Genomic DNA, 19,866 nt, shown 5'->3' with positions numbered 1-19,866 from the left:
ATGCCTCCCGGTGCTAGCGTGTGCATTGCGGCCGCAGCGTCGGCTTTCATTCTGCTGTGTTATTGTATGGTTCTCTTTGGAGAACAAAAATTTTTCTTGTTCTTCAAGCAGCGTGTATCTCTCATGTGTATTTTTACGCATATAGTTTTCCATCACTCTTGAAATACAGACGGAAAAACATGTGTAATCTTCCTGCTTGCTGCTTCAAACAAATAAAACATATCTGCCACATCTAGTTGGTCCCTACGTGGGAGACGCCCGCTACGCGCTAAGCGCGTCCTGCAATAACATAATAATGTTTTCCAGTCCAGTACTCAATCCCGGCGCCCTGTACTCAATTTTAGGGGAAGTATTCTTATCGAAAAAGAAAAAAACTGCAGTGTAGCTTTCCATTCATGTTTCTGTCTTCCTTGCATAACAGAATGCAGAGTAAATGGTACGGGCTCTTTTATTGCAGTCGGACCTCGGGTGCTGAAAACAGTTTTAAGTAGCCATTATATAGGCTAATCTTTGGCCTGTAAGACGTGGGAACTTTTTGTCCGGTCCATGCTTAACGAAAAGAAACTAAAAAAAAAAAAGAAACGCTCAGTGCCCTTCTGCTCTGTAGAGAAAGATGACCAGCGAAGCTGTGTATGTGGGCCCCTTAATGACGAACTGCGCCTCCACCACGGGTTGGCTTGGTATTTCACTATCTCCAGGATTGGCCCACGTATAGCATGCTTAACGCCTGCTGCACCTCTGCCATGGCTCGGCCCGGCATTGCACTATCTTCAGTATCTCCCCACGTGCTGTATTTACTCGACTCTAATACTCACTTTTTTCCCGATAAAACTGGTTCAAAATGTGCCTGCGCATTAAAATAGTACACCCCTAAATCTGTTTTACCATATCGCCATTGGCATTTCAATATGACCGTGTCGTACGCGCTTTGAGCCTAGCTGCCAAAGCTTCCTCCATGCACTGTAGTGTGTATGCTTAGGTTAGTCCACCGTCAGTCTTCCCATTTTCTGCGTTTGCTCTTAGCATGGCAGTGTCAACTGTGAAGATATGCCGAGGATTCATCATGATGATGCAATTGAAGGGAAAGTGATCATGTGTGCGGAGACGGGCGGAAATTGGGCTGCATCACGGGCGTTCGGAGTCCCCAAAACTTGCGTGCGGGACTGGCGCAAACAGGAGAGGCGTTCTTCTCCGGCGGCTGCTATGTAGGCACACCCGTGGGGCCCCTATCTTAAAAGTGGATCTGCAATGGAGACAGTCTATGCATCTAGATGCACCATGCTTTGTTCCCGTTGCTTAGTTCACGTTGAAGCGAGAGGCCACACAAAGGTCAATTCACTCACTTCTGCCACCGCACTTCCTCACTCCAGCATTCTGATAAAAAGTTTCTGCGGTGATTGAGTGAGACGTGTTCATGTTTGCTTGTGCACGCTTGACATGCTTCTTGTTAGTTTAGTTAGTAAGCAAATGTTTAAAAGTTTATACGACCAATAAAACTACTATCCTTACTTTTCGTATAGATGTCTACTAATTTGCTCTCGCAATCGATGCTTCGCCTTTCGGGCGAAACTACGAATTTTTTTATTTGTCGCAACTTTAATGCATTGGGAGTAAATCTTTGTTTTTCCAAATGAGTTTAATTTCTGTATGAAATAATGAGGTGAGCAGTACTGTGAAGGACTTTTTTTAAGTCACGAAACAGGTGCGCATTACAATCGAAGGCGCGTGAAAATTTTGTAAATAATGTATATGGCGTGCTTAACGCGTGCTTAACCTCTGTTGCGGGGCGGCCCATTATGGCACTAGCTTCGGGATTGGCCCACAAATGGGGAGTGTTTCATGCCTTCTTTGCCTCTGCCGCGGGTCAGCCCGGCATTTTACTATATTCGGGATCAACCCAGGTATGGGGAGTTCTCGTGTCTACACACAATCCCGGGGGAACTGGCCGTTAACAACTTTGCCGTAAAATTGGTAAGTCTTCGCGTTCCTAATGATGATGAACGCGGGAGCACTGGCACGAGCATGTGCGCGCGGTAGCGCCAAGGGGCGCCACCGAACCAGCTTTGGAAGAAGACGACGCTGGAGCCAATCGTGATGATAGTGTTGTATTAACACACGGACATGATCCTGGGGCAAGTAGCCCTTAACTCTTTCGTTACCACGCCTATTCAAATTGATCACTGGTGATCGATGCTTTAGATCGCCGATTTTGACAAGTTGGAGCTGTTTCTTATCCACTTAAGGCCATCCAATAGTTATTACAGGCACTGAACTTTCAAAACCAGTGTAAATTTTTTCGCTTCGGCGATGTGATTTTTGGCAGACCTTTTTGTGAACTAATGTGCACATGTTGTAACGAAAAGAAGCGTGGCTGTCACCGTCTGCTGCGCTCCAGTAAAAAGCATGCCACTCATGATTACGCTGCACTAGCATCAAAATTTTGTAATCACATAACTCCCAGCAAGTCAAGAATTAAATTGTATCACTGGCTTTGCCGTACATCCAACAGTGCTGAGTGGTGATAATTAACAGAAAGTGATGCCAACTGTTCACTAGTGAGCTTTGGTTATGAGTCCAAGTCGTGTTATTTTGCCAAATTGTATTTCTGAAGGTCCAGCCATGTCCAACATCTGGATCTGGCATTTTCAACCAATTTCAAAGAGTTTCGGTTTTGCTTCTCTTGTAAATTCCAGGCAAGGGGCACTTAAGAGCCCCTCTTTAACACCAAAGCAGTCCTCTGTTTCTTGAAGGATGTTATCTTACATGTTGTAAGTCCATTAAATTCGTAGAGCATCCTCGTTCCAGAGGATGCCGCTGCAATAATTGTTTTGCATAGCACATGCCTCCTGGCCCTTGTGTTTCAAGGGCTCTAACGAGGCAATAGGGCTCTAGCCAATTTTAGAATGACATAATTTATACATCGTCTCATTCTCTTGCAATGCATCTTAATGCTCATAGTACACGTCATATGTCATCGCCATAATCTTATTACAGATAGATTTTATGCACTTTATAGCGACTACTTTTAAGGCCCCTTTACAGCCACGTGACATCAACTTCATAGAACGCATAACTAGACGGCGAAGTCATTACCACGGCAATAGCGCTCTTTGGCCATATCTGGCCCTTGTGCCAATGAACACCACATATTAATTCATTCAGGCAAGAGGCACTGCCGGTGTTGCTGCACAGTTATCGAAAGTAGCTCCCATGGCGTCGTCCCGCACGGCTGTGTCGCAAGAAAAGCATTGTGCTGGAAACTCTGCTGCACCTGCACTTCAATTTAGTGATGAGGACTCGATTATGATTCCGAAGATGACAGGAAAGCATATTCAAGCTCTGACAGCGACTGTGTTTTGATTCAGCATGAGACATCCACAGCTGTTCACTGGCGGGTTTCCTTTATGGCCTTGAGCGGTCTCCTTCCTTGTGCGCACTTATCTGCCAATCTTTTTGCACGACCTGAGAGCTGTACTGATTATCTTCAGTGTGCATACTTCGTTTGGTTAGGACGTGCTGCCATTGGCAGCAGAGAAACTTACCAAGAAGGCCACCGGTAGCACATCTAGGCCGAACACTACAGATCAGCGCAAGACAGTTTACAACCAGTGTGGGATTTATTTCTACTCTACTCTGCAGAGTTGTTAAAGACAATCTGCGAAAATGCAAACAGATATGCTTGGTTGCATCATCTTGTAGTTGCCCAGCTACGCTGATCGGTCCTGGAAGAGGTATATGACTCTAGATGAACTGGTGAAGTAAGTTCCTTAGACTTCTCATCAGACCATCCTCAGAAGATGCTGAGAAGGCAAAACTGCAGAATGTGCTATGAGGACTGCAAAGCTGAACAAAAACCAGAACAAAAACCAGACATGTTGTGGGAAAAGTGCGGAGTTCACCCATGCTTCACAAAATCCAGGAACTGCTTCACTGCATGGCATGAGTGATGAACTGGTCTTAGTTTCTTTTTTTTGTATCCTAAGAACGGTGGTGTACTAGGCATTTTTTTTTCACACTATTTCTGGGTTATTTATCTTTGAAATGTATATTCTGAATTTCCTTTGATGTCAATCTTTTTGTAAATATCATAATTTTTTATTGTTGCTTTTATCAACTGGCAGCAAAAATGGCACGTTCTAGAATTTTTGTTTTACGTAGTAAAACTTTTTGTTTGGCAACGTATGTTTTTGGAAAGAGCATTTCATTATGCACAATACGCTATGCTGCAACGTGTGCTGGAATATTATTTGTAGTGGTAAATAATTCTTTTCCTCGACCTATAAAAAACAAGCATTTTCTCACGGCAACGAAAGAGCTAACAGCTTCGCTGTAAAAAGCGAGGTGGTAGCCTAATTAGTGGCTACATAGTGGATATGGTGTTGCGCTGCTAAACTCGAGCTCACGGGTACAAACCAGATCGTGAAATTCGATGGGAACAAAATGGAAAAACTCGTGTACTTACTTCTGTTTAGGTGGATGTTAAAGAACCCCATCTGGTGAGAACATAGCAGGGTGCCTTATAATTGTATCATCAGTCGTAAAATGCCAGAAATGCCAGACAAGAGTCACGGCCGCATTAAAGCAAGTAAAACCATAAAAAATTGTACTGCACAGACTTTCAGAGAGAAAAACTGGGCCTCCGCCAGCGTCTGCGCAATGAATGCACACTCCCTAGCAAACGACGCACTTGACAATGACAGCAAGACTGAAAACGTCAGGTTGTATAACCCATGCCTCAAATATGTATACGTAGCATGGAGGTGTCAATAAAAAATTGCAGTTGAAATAAAGCACCATTATAAGAGCATGCGCACAAAATCGGTCTCAGCGGCCACAGTGAAATTGCATTGAATATGCTGCGTAGCGGGTCTCCGTCCTATCCAGCTCGCTCGCAGCGCCCTCACACAATTTTTCCAGACGTGGCACCTCAGCGGGAAAGGGTTGTTCAGCACACTCGACCATTGTCTAGCATACTCTAGCAGAGGCAAACAGCAGCAGAGGCCCAGTCTGGCCTCAGCAGCTCTGCTGCTTCGGTTTCAGTAGGCAGCAGAGGTAAGTAGTGCTATCCAGCAAGCTGGCAGGAAAGCAAATACGCTTCCCTCGCGCCCTTCCTCGCAACTCCCTCATGACACTTTCACTTTTGATGTTCTCCATGCTGGCACCGCCAGCCCAGCCAGCCTGGCGCCAGCTTAGCCTGCTCCTTGAACATTTGTTTTCTGCTTTTATCAGGAATCGAGCATTGGCCGGTGTGGGCAGTTTCGTGGTTCTCATGCGTTGTGATATTTCACAACTCACACCGGTCGTGCATCGTGCAATGGTGCATGAATACTGAAGAACAAGTCCTCCTTTTAATTTGAAAAAGTTTTGGGACCCCTTCAAGTTGTAATTATCAAGATTCGACTTTATAAAGGTATGCCCTGTGTGCACGCATGCAGAAGTTGTTCTTAGTCTCCTGCGTCATTTGGCCGAGGTCACAAATTACTGTTCTTAAAGGTCAACTTCGGGAATCCTAGTAGTGCAGTGAGTGAATTGGCATCATCAATGCCCTAGAGCTATGCATAATACTGAACTAAACAAGCTGAATGTTTGACTACCACATATTAGCTGTGCCTTTGCTATTCACATGGTTTTCTCAACTCATGCCCTGAAGCCTGCAGGCTGCAGGCTGTGCAGGTGTACTTAAAGGAACACTAGAGGCAAATATTAAGCCAAGCTAAAGTGACAGATTAGTGCTTGAGAATAAGGAATCAATATTATTGCATACAGAGCCTTAGTAACCGAGAAATTGAGGTAAATGCAGAAGACAACTAAAGATTCCCCTGGCACACTCAAGTACTTGCCCAGTGATGAAGGCGCTGCTCATTTAAATTCTGTCATTAGTACCCAACCACTCGTCATAGAAACATCATAGTATTACATTATAAGACTGAAGAATATGCTACTTGGCCAGTTCTATTTCACTTTTATATAAAAGAACTCGTTGACATTAGCCTTGACAATGACGAGGGCAGTCGAACGGTTTCATTTTCGCTCGACTCTGCGCTTGTGCGTTTCGGTAGCATTGTTATCACGTAGTGCTGCACTGGTTTTGCTGCCTCGCAAAACTCGCACAAACTTCCATGCGATGTTGCGGGATGCCCGAACGGTCCACACCACTTAACCAAAAGCAGCTGCAGCGGCGAACCCGCTGCTGTGTCTTGGCTAGGTTTCTCCATGGCCGCTAGTTTGCGTTTTTCGCAAAAAACTGTATCACCGTCTGTCAGGTGCCTTGTTACTCACAGACAGCAGCAAAGGGCAGTGATGGTGTATGCAATGTCACCACTCCCTGGTTGGGTGAAGAGAGAATTGAATTGCGCCAAAGGTATTTGGGCCCTTCAGATGCAATTTTCTTAACTAAATGTTGGCATGAAACAGGCATCATGAGGTTTCTGGAATGGTATTTAAATTATCCGCGTCAATCGACTTAGTATTTGCCTTTACTGTTTCTTTAATCAGTTCAATGCTCTCAAGTCCGCTACTGCAGTGATTTTTTAGTGATGCCTTGTGCTTTGAATGTCTTCTGAGCTATTTGATTATCTTTGCAGGACCAACGACACCTGCTGCTCCCATACTTGGTGTTTGAAGGACTGTTGATGCTCGTCCAGGCTGTGACTATCATCATTGTCATTATTGCAATTGTCGCCAGTGTGAGTGCATATTCCCTTGTCAGAGAACATGCTTTGGTTTATTATGTTCCATACAATTATTTATTGTCACCTCTATTACCTTTTTGTTTGTTTCCTAACTGTAACAGCAAAAGTAAATCGTTTATGCAACAACAGTCGCACCTCGATATAACGAGCACTGGTATAACAAATTACAGGATATAACAAAATAAATCTAATATGTATATAGCCAATATCTTCACGTAACAAATAATATATAACAAGGTTCGACTGCGGACTATTCTTTTAGGCTAAGTGACTGAAACACTAAGAGTAACAATGTATCAGGTTCGTCTGGTAATCTATCCTTTGGCACTCATGCATTCATTTGGCAGAAAAAAATTTTTCATGCAAACTGCATCGCCATTATGTACAGTCGGACCTACTTATAACAACCCTAGATATAACAATTGATTCATTATAACAACCACGTTTCAGCACATTTAATGTTCTTTTTTACCCTGGCTAGCGAAACCTAGCTATATATATATATATATATATATATATAGCTACCCAGCTATATAACATACACTATTTTAAAGCTCTGTACTGTTACAATGAATGCTTCAAAGTTAGTCTCAGTAAAGAGAGGGTGCCCACAACGTGAAAAAAGTATTGTAATAGACTTTACGAAGTACAAGGAGGCGACTGAACTGGTTGTATAGAGGCATGCACCCAGCTCCTATCCAACCACAATGAAGATATGACCTCCAGGATGAGTGAGCGAGTCTTGCACTTGGATTTGAGAAACCATTAAGTAGTCATATCCTCTGAAATCGGGTTGTTTATGGTCTGCCCAATCTTGGAAACCATGAGGAAGGCATAGAAGGTGGTGGCTTTTGTGCAGCTCCCCATCGGTCACTACATGGAAGTTTCTCAAGCTTGGTTCGCTTTGCTTCACTACTGTGCATATGTGCAAAATGTTGAGAGTTAACTACACTGTTATTCGGAAATCACGGTTCGTCACTTTTAATGTACAGTGTTGCTAATATGGGTCATGACGATATTCTACCTTTCAAACTTTTACGCCCAAGTGAAACAGAAAACGTAGCTTCTCGGCTGTCAGTGTGCTCAGTGTCACGTGGCTGATGTCCGCAGCCGTAACAAGCAGACCTTTGCGAAGTGGTGATATGCTGCAGTAGAGTAGTACTTTGCACTTCCTACTGACTAGAATGCTTCACTCTCGTATCCAGAATCCACTCAAGACCCACTGATTGTAATATATGGTAGAACATATGAAGTCTGTCCATAAAGTTCGTGCAGTGAGTCAGCAGAAAAGTGGGAGAGTGCAGCAGCACCGCTTTTTTGCTTGCTCCACTCAGAAGGATCTGGTTTACCTCTCTACGAGCCAGGCTGCTTTGTGACAAGGCAGAATTTTGTTTGTGCATATGTGCAACCCATTTTTATTTGTTGAAATGGAGATCAAGAGAAAGATGAAACAAAAGATAAATATTAAATTTCTCGTGAAATTGGGCAAGAATAGAGTAGAAATTAATCAATTCAAAATTCCCACCGAAGGGACGCCCTAAAGAAAAGAAACCGAATTGAAGTGGGTACAGTGCTTTCAGGAAGGCTGTGAAGGCCCCCAAGGTCAGCAAACCCCAAAGATGAAAATATTAATCATATGCACTCTGATTCCCAGTCACCGCTAAAGGACTGTCAAAATGATGTCTTAAGCACTTGGTTTAGGAAAGTTGCCCACTCACTGAATTTTCACTGAAAATTTGGAAATGAAAAAGGTTTATGCCAAGATGGTGCTGGAAGCGCCGACTCCTGAGCAAAAGTTGTGATGAAAAGAAAGTTGGATTGATTGGAAAAAGTCAGCAGGTTTACCCGAAAGGCGAAGCATTGATTGTGATAGCAAATTAGTAGACAGCTAAACAAAGCAAGGATAGCAGTTTTATTGGCCATATAAACCTGGAAACATTTCAAGACGTGAAGATAATTCAAAAGGAAACATCACTGCTAAAGTGCTTAACAGGAGAGGACTTCCAAGGGTGCTTCAAGCAATGGAATAAGAGGTAGAACCAGTGTATTGTTTGATGGGGGAGTATTTTGAATGTCACCACATTTATACCTGAAAGATTTTGAAATGAACTTTTTATTTAACATAATGCACATACTTCTGGGACAGGCTTTGTACAACAAGCTCTTGAAGAAAAGAAATGGCAGCAGCTGCCCCCACAGGTTCGACATAACAATGGATTGGAACTGGGTGCTATTTTAAACAGCTACAATGCCGGATTATTCTTTAGATTGCATTGCGTATAAATTGGGCATTAAAAAAAAAACTTTAATTTGTTTGGAGCTAGGTGCAGGAAGGTGCCTTAAACAAAAAGAAACACTGAAAATCCAGTTTTCAAACTGAAGTGGTGTCGAATTGTAACCAAAGGACTATTCACACTGGTCATGAAGGTGAGGCCAAAATACGTGCTGGAACTGATTGCTATTGCCATAGAGTTCTTACGTGCGAATACAGTGCAGCTACATTTCGCGGGGCGAACACAAGTTCATGAAAATTGTACATCCATTGTACCTCTCATGGGAATATTGCTGAATGCACAGACAATGAATCTAGAACATAGAAAATGTTGGTCACGCTCTGTTTGCTTCTATCCGTGAACAATAATGGTCATTTTGCCTTTCATGGCAGTGCATGCTGAAATGGTATTACTGTATTTGACACTGTAACGTTGCCAGAAGTTTATGTATGGGCATAAAAGTTCTTACAATATGTATGGTAACTATTTTTTCCACCAAAAATTAATGTGCATAACAGTACGCCATTCCGAAAAAGCCACAGTTGAGCAGTCTGCCCCATGAGATATAGATGACACTGAGGTGCCCCCACAAGCCGCCATTAGAGGACATGGGAAAAATCCCCCATGTACAGTATGTAGCACAGTGACAGAAATTCCACAGAATTGTGGAACTTGTGTTATTGTGCTACATATCGTATTTACTTGCATAATGATTGCACTTTTTTGTTACAAGAATTGATGCAAATTCAGGGGTGCGATCATTATGTGGGATAAATTTTCCGTGAAAAGAAAAAAATTTTTTTCATCGCACATTTGCTGTGGGATGACAACAGGTCAACAAAACAGGCAGCTGCCGCTGTAACAGTGTGAGACACCAAAATAAAAATGGCGGCCAGTGGAGCAAGCCGAACTTGCTCAACGCGATTTTTTTTTCTTCTCGTAAGTACATTATATGCATTAAAACAGTTTCTTCCATATCAGTAATAAATAGTACCGGCAAGTTTGCGGCAATGGCATAGCCATGTCCACTTTGAGGGGAGAGAAACGGAGATGGGCTCGCTTGGCTGCCAGTGACATACACATTGCGGGCATGCTGCGAAAACTGTGGCATTTGTCTTCACTACTATCCCAATATGGCACGTCTCCGCTAAGGGTGGGCAAATATCTGAGCTGTGTTACAAGTGTCTGTGTGAATAGGGTACACTTCTAATGTATCAGTGCAAATGTGACTACTGTCGTTGCCGCTTGCGATTTGTTGTATGCCCATGAGTGCAGACGAGAAGAATCGAAAGGCGCCTTTTTTTGTTGTTGTTGTCGTTGAGCACAACCATTATAAAGCCTACAAATAATAAAGCCAAGGCAAGTTTGGTTGTACAGTGAAACCTCGTTAAACCGTAGTCGGCCGGAGCTCGGAAAAAGTACGTACTAAACGGTAGTACTGTTTAAGCGAAATAGCATGAGATCGCCCACTTACCTGTCGAAAACGGAACTCAGAGAGAGTGCGATGAAAGGGGGAAAAAACATGCTGTATTTATTCACTTCGCGGGACGTAAGTGTTATTTTCATTTGATGTCGCGGCGGCCTAGCACGACGACAGCGGCCTCAAACTTACTGAAGCTGCGTGCCAGCTTCTCAGCCAGCCCCCCTCCTCTCGGCAAACACTCGCACGGCAGATTCCTCGTCGGCGTTACCTATTCTCCGTGCACGCGCGCAGCAGTGCTGCGTAAGTCCCGGGGCGCCTTTTTCATTGCCGGGTGCCGGAGTTCGGAAAACTTTTCGTTTGGAATAGTTACGTTATCGCGCCCCTGTTCTCCTTGCGACGATCGCATTCATGAGGCTGGCGTAACGCGCAGCCCGTGCTGTCGCTTTCCGTGTCGTCCTCATCACTGTCGCTAGTTGACACTTCGGCAACAACAGCGGCAACGATGGTGAAAAGTCGATCCTCGTAGCCGACATATCTCTTCGCGGTCTCAGCAGCGCTGCCGAGCAACTTCGCATTCCAAATGCCACACACTGTAGTCAACAGCAGATCCATGTCGCGGGCCAGCTCCGAGTTCTTCGTGTCACGTTCGGTAACACGGACGATGTCTAATTTTTCTTCTATGCTGAGCACCCGGCGTCTTTTTTATCCTAGCTTCGGCATGACGCGAGTCCTCGCTTGCACGACGCCACAACGCTCCCTGGCACGGCGTCCATGCGGCGTCGAAATGATGTTGATGTTGATGCGGCTTCACGTGCAAACGCACAGGGCGCTTGGAGGCCGTTGTACCGATCTCTGAGGCTTGTTGTTCTGCCGGGCCGCCCGATGGAGACGACGCACCGCCGTGTTTGCGCGACGAAAAGTGGAAACGCTACGTTTTAACCGATGCGTACGCAATAAGCTGGTACGGTTTATGCGGATACAAAATACATTATGTTCAATGGCCGCTGAGTGGGGGAATTGACTTTACTACTTTTAAACCGAAACTACTGTTTAAGCGGGTACGGTTTAACGAGGTTTTACTGTAGCTCTTTTTTTTTTTTTTTCATGGAAGTGCGGAAAGTGATGAAAGGAATGAAATGGGGCATCTGCTTAGAATGTTTGCTGCGTGCAGACCGCTTGGTATGTCTTGAAGAGTCGTTCGCGTAGCATTTGACAGCATTCGACAGATGGTAAGCACGGTCATCATTAGCTAGACTTGGCACACAACATATCGCTGCGGCAAGCTCAAGGGGCGATCATTACACGGAAAAGAACAAAAATCTAATTTTGACGACAAAATTCAGGGGCACGATCATTAAACAAGTGCGATCATTATGCAAGTAAATAAGGTATAGCTTACTGTAGCTGCTGACATCAATTTTGGTGTTCATTTTTTCATGTTCTAAAGGGCAAGTCCACATATATCAAATTATTTATGTAATGACCACCTTCCACGAAACTCAATCGTTCGGAAAGGAGTTCGGCTGTATTTTCAAGTGTTTGTTATTTTTTAATGAAGAAATCTAAAAAAACTGTTGGTTCAGTCCTTGGCCTTATTAAGAATGCAATGAAATCGTTGTTTGTCTATAAACTGTTAACTAGTCCTGAGCAGATACTGTCAAATATAGGACATCATGAGAAGCTAGTGCGAAACGTCTTTGCTTGCCATGTCTCGTTTATGGATTGTTTCTGGCTGGTCAAGTCTCTTGCACAAAGTACTGCCATTTTTCTTGCATAGGGGGTGTGTCAGGGTGTGTTTCAGCAGTGACTGACTCCCATTATTGAAAATGCCATTTGAGGCTAGAAGATAATGTTTTGTGGCCAAGATTTCATCACTAATTGGTATCAGAATTTGTGTTACTATTGCCAGTAAGATGACTAAATAATTTTTATTAAATAATACCTGACACAATGCACGGGCGCGTCAGTAGTGCTTGGTCTGCAACACTTGCCTTGTCTTGAATCAAGTATTTTTTTAGAGACTAGTTGTCACTGAATCATCCAGTATGTAAAATTTTATTTTTTCTAGTAGCCTCTGAAATGGCACAAGTGTCACTGATAATCAGAGCCCACTGTAGACTTCACAAACATTATCTAAGTTACTGTTTCTAGAAACCAGGCAACCATTGTTGCATTACCAACTTTGAGCAGTGCATATACAGAAGCTTGTAACATCCCTTGTATAGTTCTGGCAATCTAAAGAGCCAACACTTATTTCATAGCGTAACTTGCTGTTTGCTGACATCTGCTTTGATGATTGATTGATTGCTATGAAATTTGATGTGATACACAAGCACTGTATGCTTTCCTGGCACCTTGTGCCTAACACTATATTCTTGGTACAGATGCTCATGATATTGGGGTGACCTTCCTTTTGTCCTTGGCTTCTTTTTCAGGGTGCCACTCAATTCCTTGTACTCCTCTGCTCACTCATGCTTTCCCTGGCCTTGCAGGTAAGGCTGGTTTGCAGCATATGCAAAGCATGCATATCTGTCTCCCTTCCATTTTTTTTAACTGAGCACAGAGCCATTCAAGTACATGTTTGGGGGCTTTTTCAGTCACAGTTATGCAGGGAGAAAGTCATGCTTTTGTTCAGCAAGCTGAATGCAAGACAACCAAGTGCCATGTTGCAGTAGCTTGCAGGGGACAACAGGATACATTGATACTAGCATTTTGCAATAGGCACGCATTTACTTTGTGTTCCTAGTATAAAAGGGAAAGGGGCCATAAAGTTCTATATTTACACATGCTGGAGCACGTTTTTGTCTTAATGCATTTTTAGCACTATTCTGCTTAAGTAAGTAATAACCATAACACAGTGAAGAGCCTTATTATGCGTTGCCCAATTTAGCCCTTGTCATAGTCACCGTGACATGTTGAATACTTTTCCTCATTTTCTCAAAAGAGCATTTTTGTTGCGGTTTTGGAGTGGCGATTTCTCTTGTTCTGCTTACACTATTGCAATAATTCATTTTTGTTAGAAAGGTAGGTGAAGAAAGTTACAAAGAAGGCCTAAAATAGAAAATCAACTCTTGTTACAATGGATCCGGATAATCCGACAAAAGCCCATTTTATCCAAAGTACATAATATCCGAAATGCCTTGCTTCCCAAACTTTCGTCACGATGTCTAACAACTTTATTGCAAAAAGTGAGTGGCGAACGTCCAAAGTAAACAAAAAAAAAAAGTCGCGGTTGTGTGGTTCTCACTCGTGCTCTTGGGACAAAGGAATAACAACACACTAGTGCAAACAGTCACAATGGCATTTATTGCACCTTTCATAGATCCTTTGCACCTTTCATAAGCCTGCTGAAATTGAAGCCGAGTTGCTATCCACAAAACATGCCGAAGGGCGCGCGCCTATTCCCGAAAGTCGACTCACCGCGACCGGATAACGAGTGAATATCTTCGCCCCATGCTGGACTCCAATGCCTGGTCGTTCGCGCGTACGGTCACACGAACGGTGGCGCGTTTGATAAGGCCTCGCAAGACGTTCTCGCAGAAGGATGGATTGGCGCACATGCAGGACGTCCGCGTCGCTTGCCGACTCCAAGCCAAAGAGGAAGCACCGTCTCGTTTCCGCGCCCAAGTAACCCCGCGTTGAGGCGGCGTTTAGCAGCGCAACACTCGCGCCATCTCTCGTACTGTGCTTCAACCACACCGACCACCATGGGCCCCAGGCCACACGGTGAAGCCGGATTACAGGAGACTGGAGCTATGCAGGAAAACAATGTATCAGGGAACGTGTGAGTGTCTCGCATCCCCACACAGTTTCGCCCGAAAGGCGAAACATCGATTACGATAGCAAATTAAGCAAAATAAGTGCGGCGGCAGCAGCGAACAAATTGACCTTCGTGCTTTCTCTCGCTCCAATGCGAACGTCGAAAGCACAGCGCATACGAAGCGAAGTGGCACTGGGCGCACTTTGTCTACATCACAGACCACTTTCAAGATACAGTAGCTGCGCTGCAAGCATCAGCCGCCAGAGTATACCCGCCCCCCTATGTATCGAGCCTTAAAGAAGGTGGTGGGTTTCCGCCCCGGCCTCCCCCTCATGCATGATACTGAGCCGCGATCATCAGCTGACCCTCGCAAGTCAGTTGTCAGCTTGTGTCAACACAGCAAAAGTTCATTTTGTGCACCAGATCTTGAAACAAATTGCTGCTAATTTCGACCGCTGTAGCCAATAGTCCGTTGTAGGGTGGTCCATTAAAAGTGAACATTGTTGCATTAATAGGTAGAACAATCCAGTGCTGAAATATGGTCTGTTAGAACCGAAAGTCTGTTGTACGTGGGTCCATTGTAATTTGAGCGTAGACTGTATCGCAGAAATTTTGAAGTAATAATTTGTCCTGGGTGTTACTATGGGTTCTTACTTTTAAAAGGTTTGACTTAGTATAACTTAGGCCCAAATCGTCTAGAACATTTATTCTTGCAGCACTTCAGAGTCTGATCATTTAATATCCTTTTGAAATGCCAGCCTTCTTCATAACGAGAATTTGATACTGAGCTCACCTTTAAGCTAGCCCACACAATTTATGTAAATTTCTTAATATTTTAAAAGTGATGTTTTACACAGAAAAATCAGTTGCATAATTGAAATCATGTCAAAATACACAGGTGGTGCATTTGATCAAAATGTGCCCATAAATAAAATATATTGTTTTAAAGTGGAGTGGCACCCCTAAAGACGGCAATCTTTTCCATGCCAAATCATTTATACATACATTTGGGCCCTTATTTTTACAGATCTACTTTTTCATGGTGGTGCTGTCGTTCTACAAGCAGTTGGCCTTTCTCAGCCAGAACCCAGGACAGGGGGGTATGATGACTCAAGGTGCTGTTTTGGTTCCCAGTGGTTATGTGGCACAGCCAGGATACCCTGATGCCCCGCCACAGTACCAGCCACAGTACCAACCATCTGCACCTGATGGCAAGATGGGCATGGTGTAAAAGGGCCACTTTGAACAGCGGCAGTGTTTTACAGGTTGTTGTAGTGCCAGCTGCAAGCCTGCACAGCTAGCTGCTGTGTGGCCATGTGACTGCTTGCAGACATTTTTTCTGCAGTGCTGAAGTTGTACCTGCTGCACTTTCCAAAGGCAGTTATTGTTGCCATTGGTTACTATTTTTTTTTGTTTTGACCTCACTCGGTGGATATCCGGTGCATCTTCATTCGCTTCTAGTCTGGTTTGGAAGCTGTTGAAGTTTGAGCGGCGGATGCAGGAAAATTTTGGGTAGCCAACGACTTTCTTCACGAATTCCATTGAAAGCTGCAATAATGTAACTATATTTTAAAGCTCTTTTCTCAGCTTAAGAAAAAAAGTGTATGGTACTCGTTCCGCCGCTTACTCGGTGAAAAAAATAAGAATGTGCAATTTGCAAACAGGTTAAACCGAATTTGCACATTCCAGAGAATTGTAAACTGGGTCCATTCAAATTTATTGCTGTGCTGTATAGCAGAGCATATATTTCCCACTGCACAGAGTACAAGTTCAGGTTTGCCCCTGACATTGTTTTGGTTTTCCTTTTATTTTACCCTCTTGGGTTGAGGGGATCACTTTGTTACTTGTTTTAGCCTTTTTTTTTATTTGGGAAATTGTTTAGGCAGTGTTGCCTTGACTCGAGTTTGAATTTCCACTTTATGCTTATTATCATGGAACTATCTTTGCAACAGCTCTTGTCAGATTGAAGGTCCTGTCACAAATGTCATTTGAAAACATCCTTTTTGTCTTAATTTGTGCTATATTTACATGTAGATTCTACATAATTTGAATTTAAAGTGCTTATTTGGTATCGTATTAGGCAATGTTGCATTGCGTGAAATTTGAATTTCCACTTTATGCTTATCATGTAACTATAATCTGCAACAGCTCTTGAAATTTGTGATGTGACCTTGAATCTGTCACTTCAAAGCATACTTTTTCTCATAATTTAAGAAAGAGAAGAAAGGGGCTTCTCATGATATGTTTTCTCATAATTTGTGCTATATTTGCACGTAGATTGTACATAATTTAACTTTAATGTGCTTATTTGGTATCACATTTGAGTGCAGCAGGCGACAACTTGCATGTCACACTTCTCATTGCTTGAAACATCAAGTGTACTTACGCCTACTCTGCCTCGGCACTTTTTTGCGCTTGTATTTCTGCGATTTTCTAGTCTTTCATGAGAGTTCTTGGATTTCTTCTACTTCTTTGGCATCATTCAAGAATTTTGTAAGCTCCTGAATATAATGGGAGCCCTATTTACATAAGCGACGTGCCTTGCAATGTCCAGCTTACAGCAGTTACAGCGTACTTGTATTGTAACATACAACAGCCTATGAAATGTTACACCATGCTTTTCCAGTGGCACTTGTTGAATTGTGAAGCCACTGTTGAGGCATCAAGGGCCACTTGATGTGAATTTTTCTTTTTCTTAAGTTGTGGTAAATGCAAGTCTGTTGCGTTGTTGTTTCTTCTTTCATGAACGTACTCATGTCCCTGTTTTATTTTCCTTGTGCATTTTGCTCTCTGCAACCTTTGAGGTTGCCATTTTATGCATTTTTGTGTGGTGCAGCTACCACAACTTATTTTTACAAAGCAATTCTTTGTTAAGCACGAAGATTGTGCTTTGTTTGCATTTATTTGATACATTAATAAAATGGAAATCTGTTTCCCAAATCTTTTTGTCTTCGTAACGGCTAGATAATTTTTTGTGCATTTCTAGCATTCGGCATTTGCTTTGTGTCACACAAAAATAGTTTGAATGCTTTTTGGTGCACATAACATCTGGAGCCAAATTGTAGCTACCAGTCCCATAGCAAACGAGGCAAGTCGGAGAAAAGTTTTAAGCATTAGCTTTGTATCAACAATCCGATTGTTCAGCACATGGTCAGGTCTGTAGCAGTGCAAGGGTGGAACAGCTGCATGCATGTCGGAGAGAAGCGAGAGGGAAAAATTTAGCGCCTCCAATTGCGCTCGCCGCTGGTGAAGCCATAACAGTAGGCTTTTGTTAATTTGACTGGTTAATTAGATCCCGGCTCTTGCTCGTGCATTTCTATGGGACCAAACATTTGTTGTATCAATCCTAAAATTATCTTTTGCCGGATAATTGAAACTTGACCAGTCGGCGTACACATGCCTGCCCCCTATGGTGACCCCTTTAGTGGCAGCATGTGCCTCGGTGTAGCTTAGGGGACAATGCCAGGGTGTCTACCAACCGGCAATTCTTGGGGATTTTGAGTAGTCTGGGATAACCTGGGGGAAATTGTGCTCCTATCAAGGAAAATTAGCTGCAATTTTATTAAACGGTAACTGAAGTCGCAGTAATGCTGGCTCGAGTAATGGACAGGAATCGTAAAAAATCGTCTTTGACGCCCTGTCGTCAGCTGGAAGAGTTGCCAGTGTACAGTCAACGACCGATTTTCCGGATGCCCGATAATTCGGATGGCTTCGCGGCACCATCACGTACCCCATAGTCAATGTATCAGAACGTCTAAAATTTCAGACGCAAGAACCCTTCGCCATACGATTTTCCGGACCTTTTGCCATGACTGCAGGTCCAAAACGGCATTAGTCAAAGCCATCCACCACTGCTACTGTATTGATTACCACACCGTCTCAAACCGGCTCTCGCATGCAGATCCGCTGGCAGCCATAGCCACCACTGCGGCAACGCTAGGCCTAGCTCCTTCGACGTTTTGCCATTGGGTGCCGGATTTTTCATTGAAAGAATTTGTTGCTGTCAGCAATGGCACTGATCCCACCTTTGTGGTCCTCGCTATTGGCTTCGAAGCTGGGAAAGCACGGTGCGTTGCATAATTCCAATTTCTGAAAGTCAGCTTCGCTTCTGTACACAAATGTTACTTGGTGAAGCATACGCAAAATAGTCAAGTGTTTGACGAAAACTCGTCTGGCGAGGAAACATATCGTTGCCAAAAAAGGTGCACTCGCCAAGAGTAAAAGAGTATAAAAGTATTGCAGTAAAGCATAACGACCGTGGGAAGGGACTATTGCCACGAGACACAGTATGTATTCCTTAATTATACACTCGTGCACCCGGTATCTGCTGTCGCAGTACAAGCACCGATATGCCTAATACGTGTACGACAGGCCTTCAGAGCGTTTTCGAATGTGCCTGTGGCGGTTTCAGCCCTCAACGGCAGTAAAAGACATGCATTCATTTTTTCCAACTGGCCAATATTTCGCATGTTTTCGCGGCCTCTAGGGAGTTCGAAAAATCGGACGTTGACTGTGCAACTGACCAAGAAGATGCTTCAAATGGTTCATTGGGCGAACGAGCGACGGAAGAAGGACGAAAAGAGAAAGGAACTACGCATTGAAGAATGAATGGGGAAGGAAGCGTGCTGCCGCCGTTTTGAAGGAGCTCTTGCTCAAAAAAAACGAAGTGTTGGCTGATGCTGAGATGCAGGTGTACCTCATCCAAACCAAAATAAACTCTTTAAAGCAGGGAAACACAGAGGCGTTGTGCACGGGCTGGGAGTAAGTCGGAATAGTTCAGGTTGACTTGCAAGCTGTTGAGAGTGAATGTCAATTGTGACAAAGTTCGGGCCTCTTACCACTGAGCTTGCTAAATGTTGATATAAATAGTTCATATTCGAAAATATTTGCTTCTGTATGTATCTCCTTTTTATTTGAGGATGTCCGACTGGATTTGCAATTTTTTTCGAAAACATTTTATTTGCTGTGCATTTTACTAACCCCTCCCTTCTGTTCTCTTCTTGAATAACATAAACACAACTCCTTAGTATTCAAACTGTAATCAAACTGGATTAAGTCATCCTTTTTCACATGCTTATAGACTGACAGCATCGGGCGACATGGTTTCAGCCCATCTTGACATAAAACAGTCCTGCGACACCCAGGGCATTTTGCAGAGGCACTCGGGGAACTTGGAAATGTCAACTTGGTAGACACCCTGAATGCATGTGTTTGACCTGTATTATGTCCCGAAAAGAGCAGCAAACTCTTATTTTAGGCATGCCCTGGGAAGCTTTTCGAGCAATAGACACAGTTCACAAGATCTGATCAGGATGTGTACCAGGTTTTAAGGCGCGCCTGCATTCTTTCTGGAAAATATGCCAGAAATTGCCTGCATGGTGCAATCTGACACAAAACCACCTTTGCGGCATTTGTATGCTTAACCGCATAGCACGGATGTTGACATAACACGGAAAAACTGTGCGGTGAAGCTGACTTTATTAAACTGGCCGCCAATGTTCAACACATATTAAATCCTTGCCCATTTCCTTGTTGAAACATCGGATGTGCTTTAAATTTTTTTACTTTAAGAGTATTAATGTAATTTCTACGTTTGTTTTCTCATTTGGACTCGTAATAAGTGGGCACGCGTTTGATTTAAAGGCGTATTAGAATTGAACATGTACTGCCAAATGAATCTGCAATGTGTTTTGTCATTTTTTTCTGAATGTTGTTTTA

The 19,866-nt window shown here is 43.4% G+C and overlaps 1 protein-coding gene across 1 annotated transcript in view; it reads left to right on the top strand.

Annotated features, from left to right (window-relative positions):
• Positions 1-17,088, top strand: part of LOC135898113 (uncharacterized) — a 35,092-nt gene extending 18,004 nt beyond the window's left edge. The window contains exons 4-6 of the mRNA XM_065426856.2: positions 6,585-6,686; positions 12,824-12,880; positions 15,176-17,088. Of these exons, the coding sequence (XP_065282928.1) occupies positions 6,585-6,686; positions 12,824-12,880; positions 15,176-15,379 (363 nt within the window). The 3' untranslated portion in view covers positions 15,380-17,088. The remainder of the gene's footprint in view (positions 1-6,584; positions 6,687-12,823; positions 12,881-15,175) is intronic.
• Positions 17,089-19,866: the final 2,778 nt, after the last annotated feature.

This window comes from Dermacentor albipictus, chromosome 3 (assembly GCF_038994185.2).
Source record: "Dermacentor albipictus isolate Rhodes 1998 colony chromosome 3, USDA_Dalb.pri_finalv2, whole genome shotgun sequence".
In the NCBI taxonomy this organism is placed as follows: Eukaryota; Metazoa; Arthropoda; class Arachnida; order Ixodida; family Ixodidae; genus Dermacentor; species Dermacentor albipictus.
The sequence above is the reverse complement of the archived record's forward strand: the minus strand, read 5'-3'. Positions and strand labels throughout refer to the sequence as shown.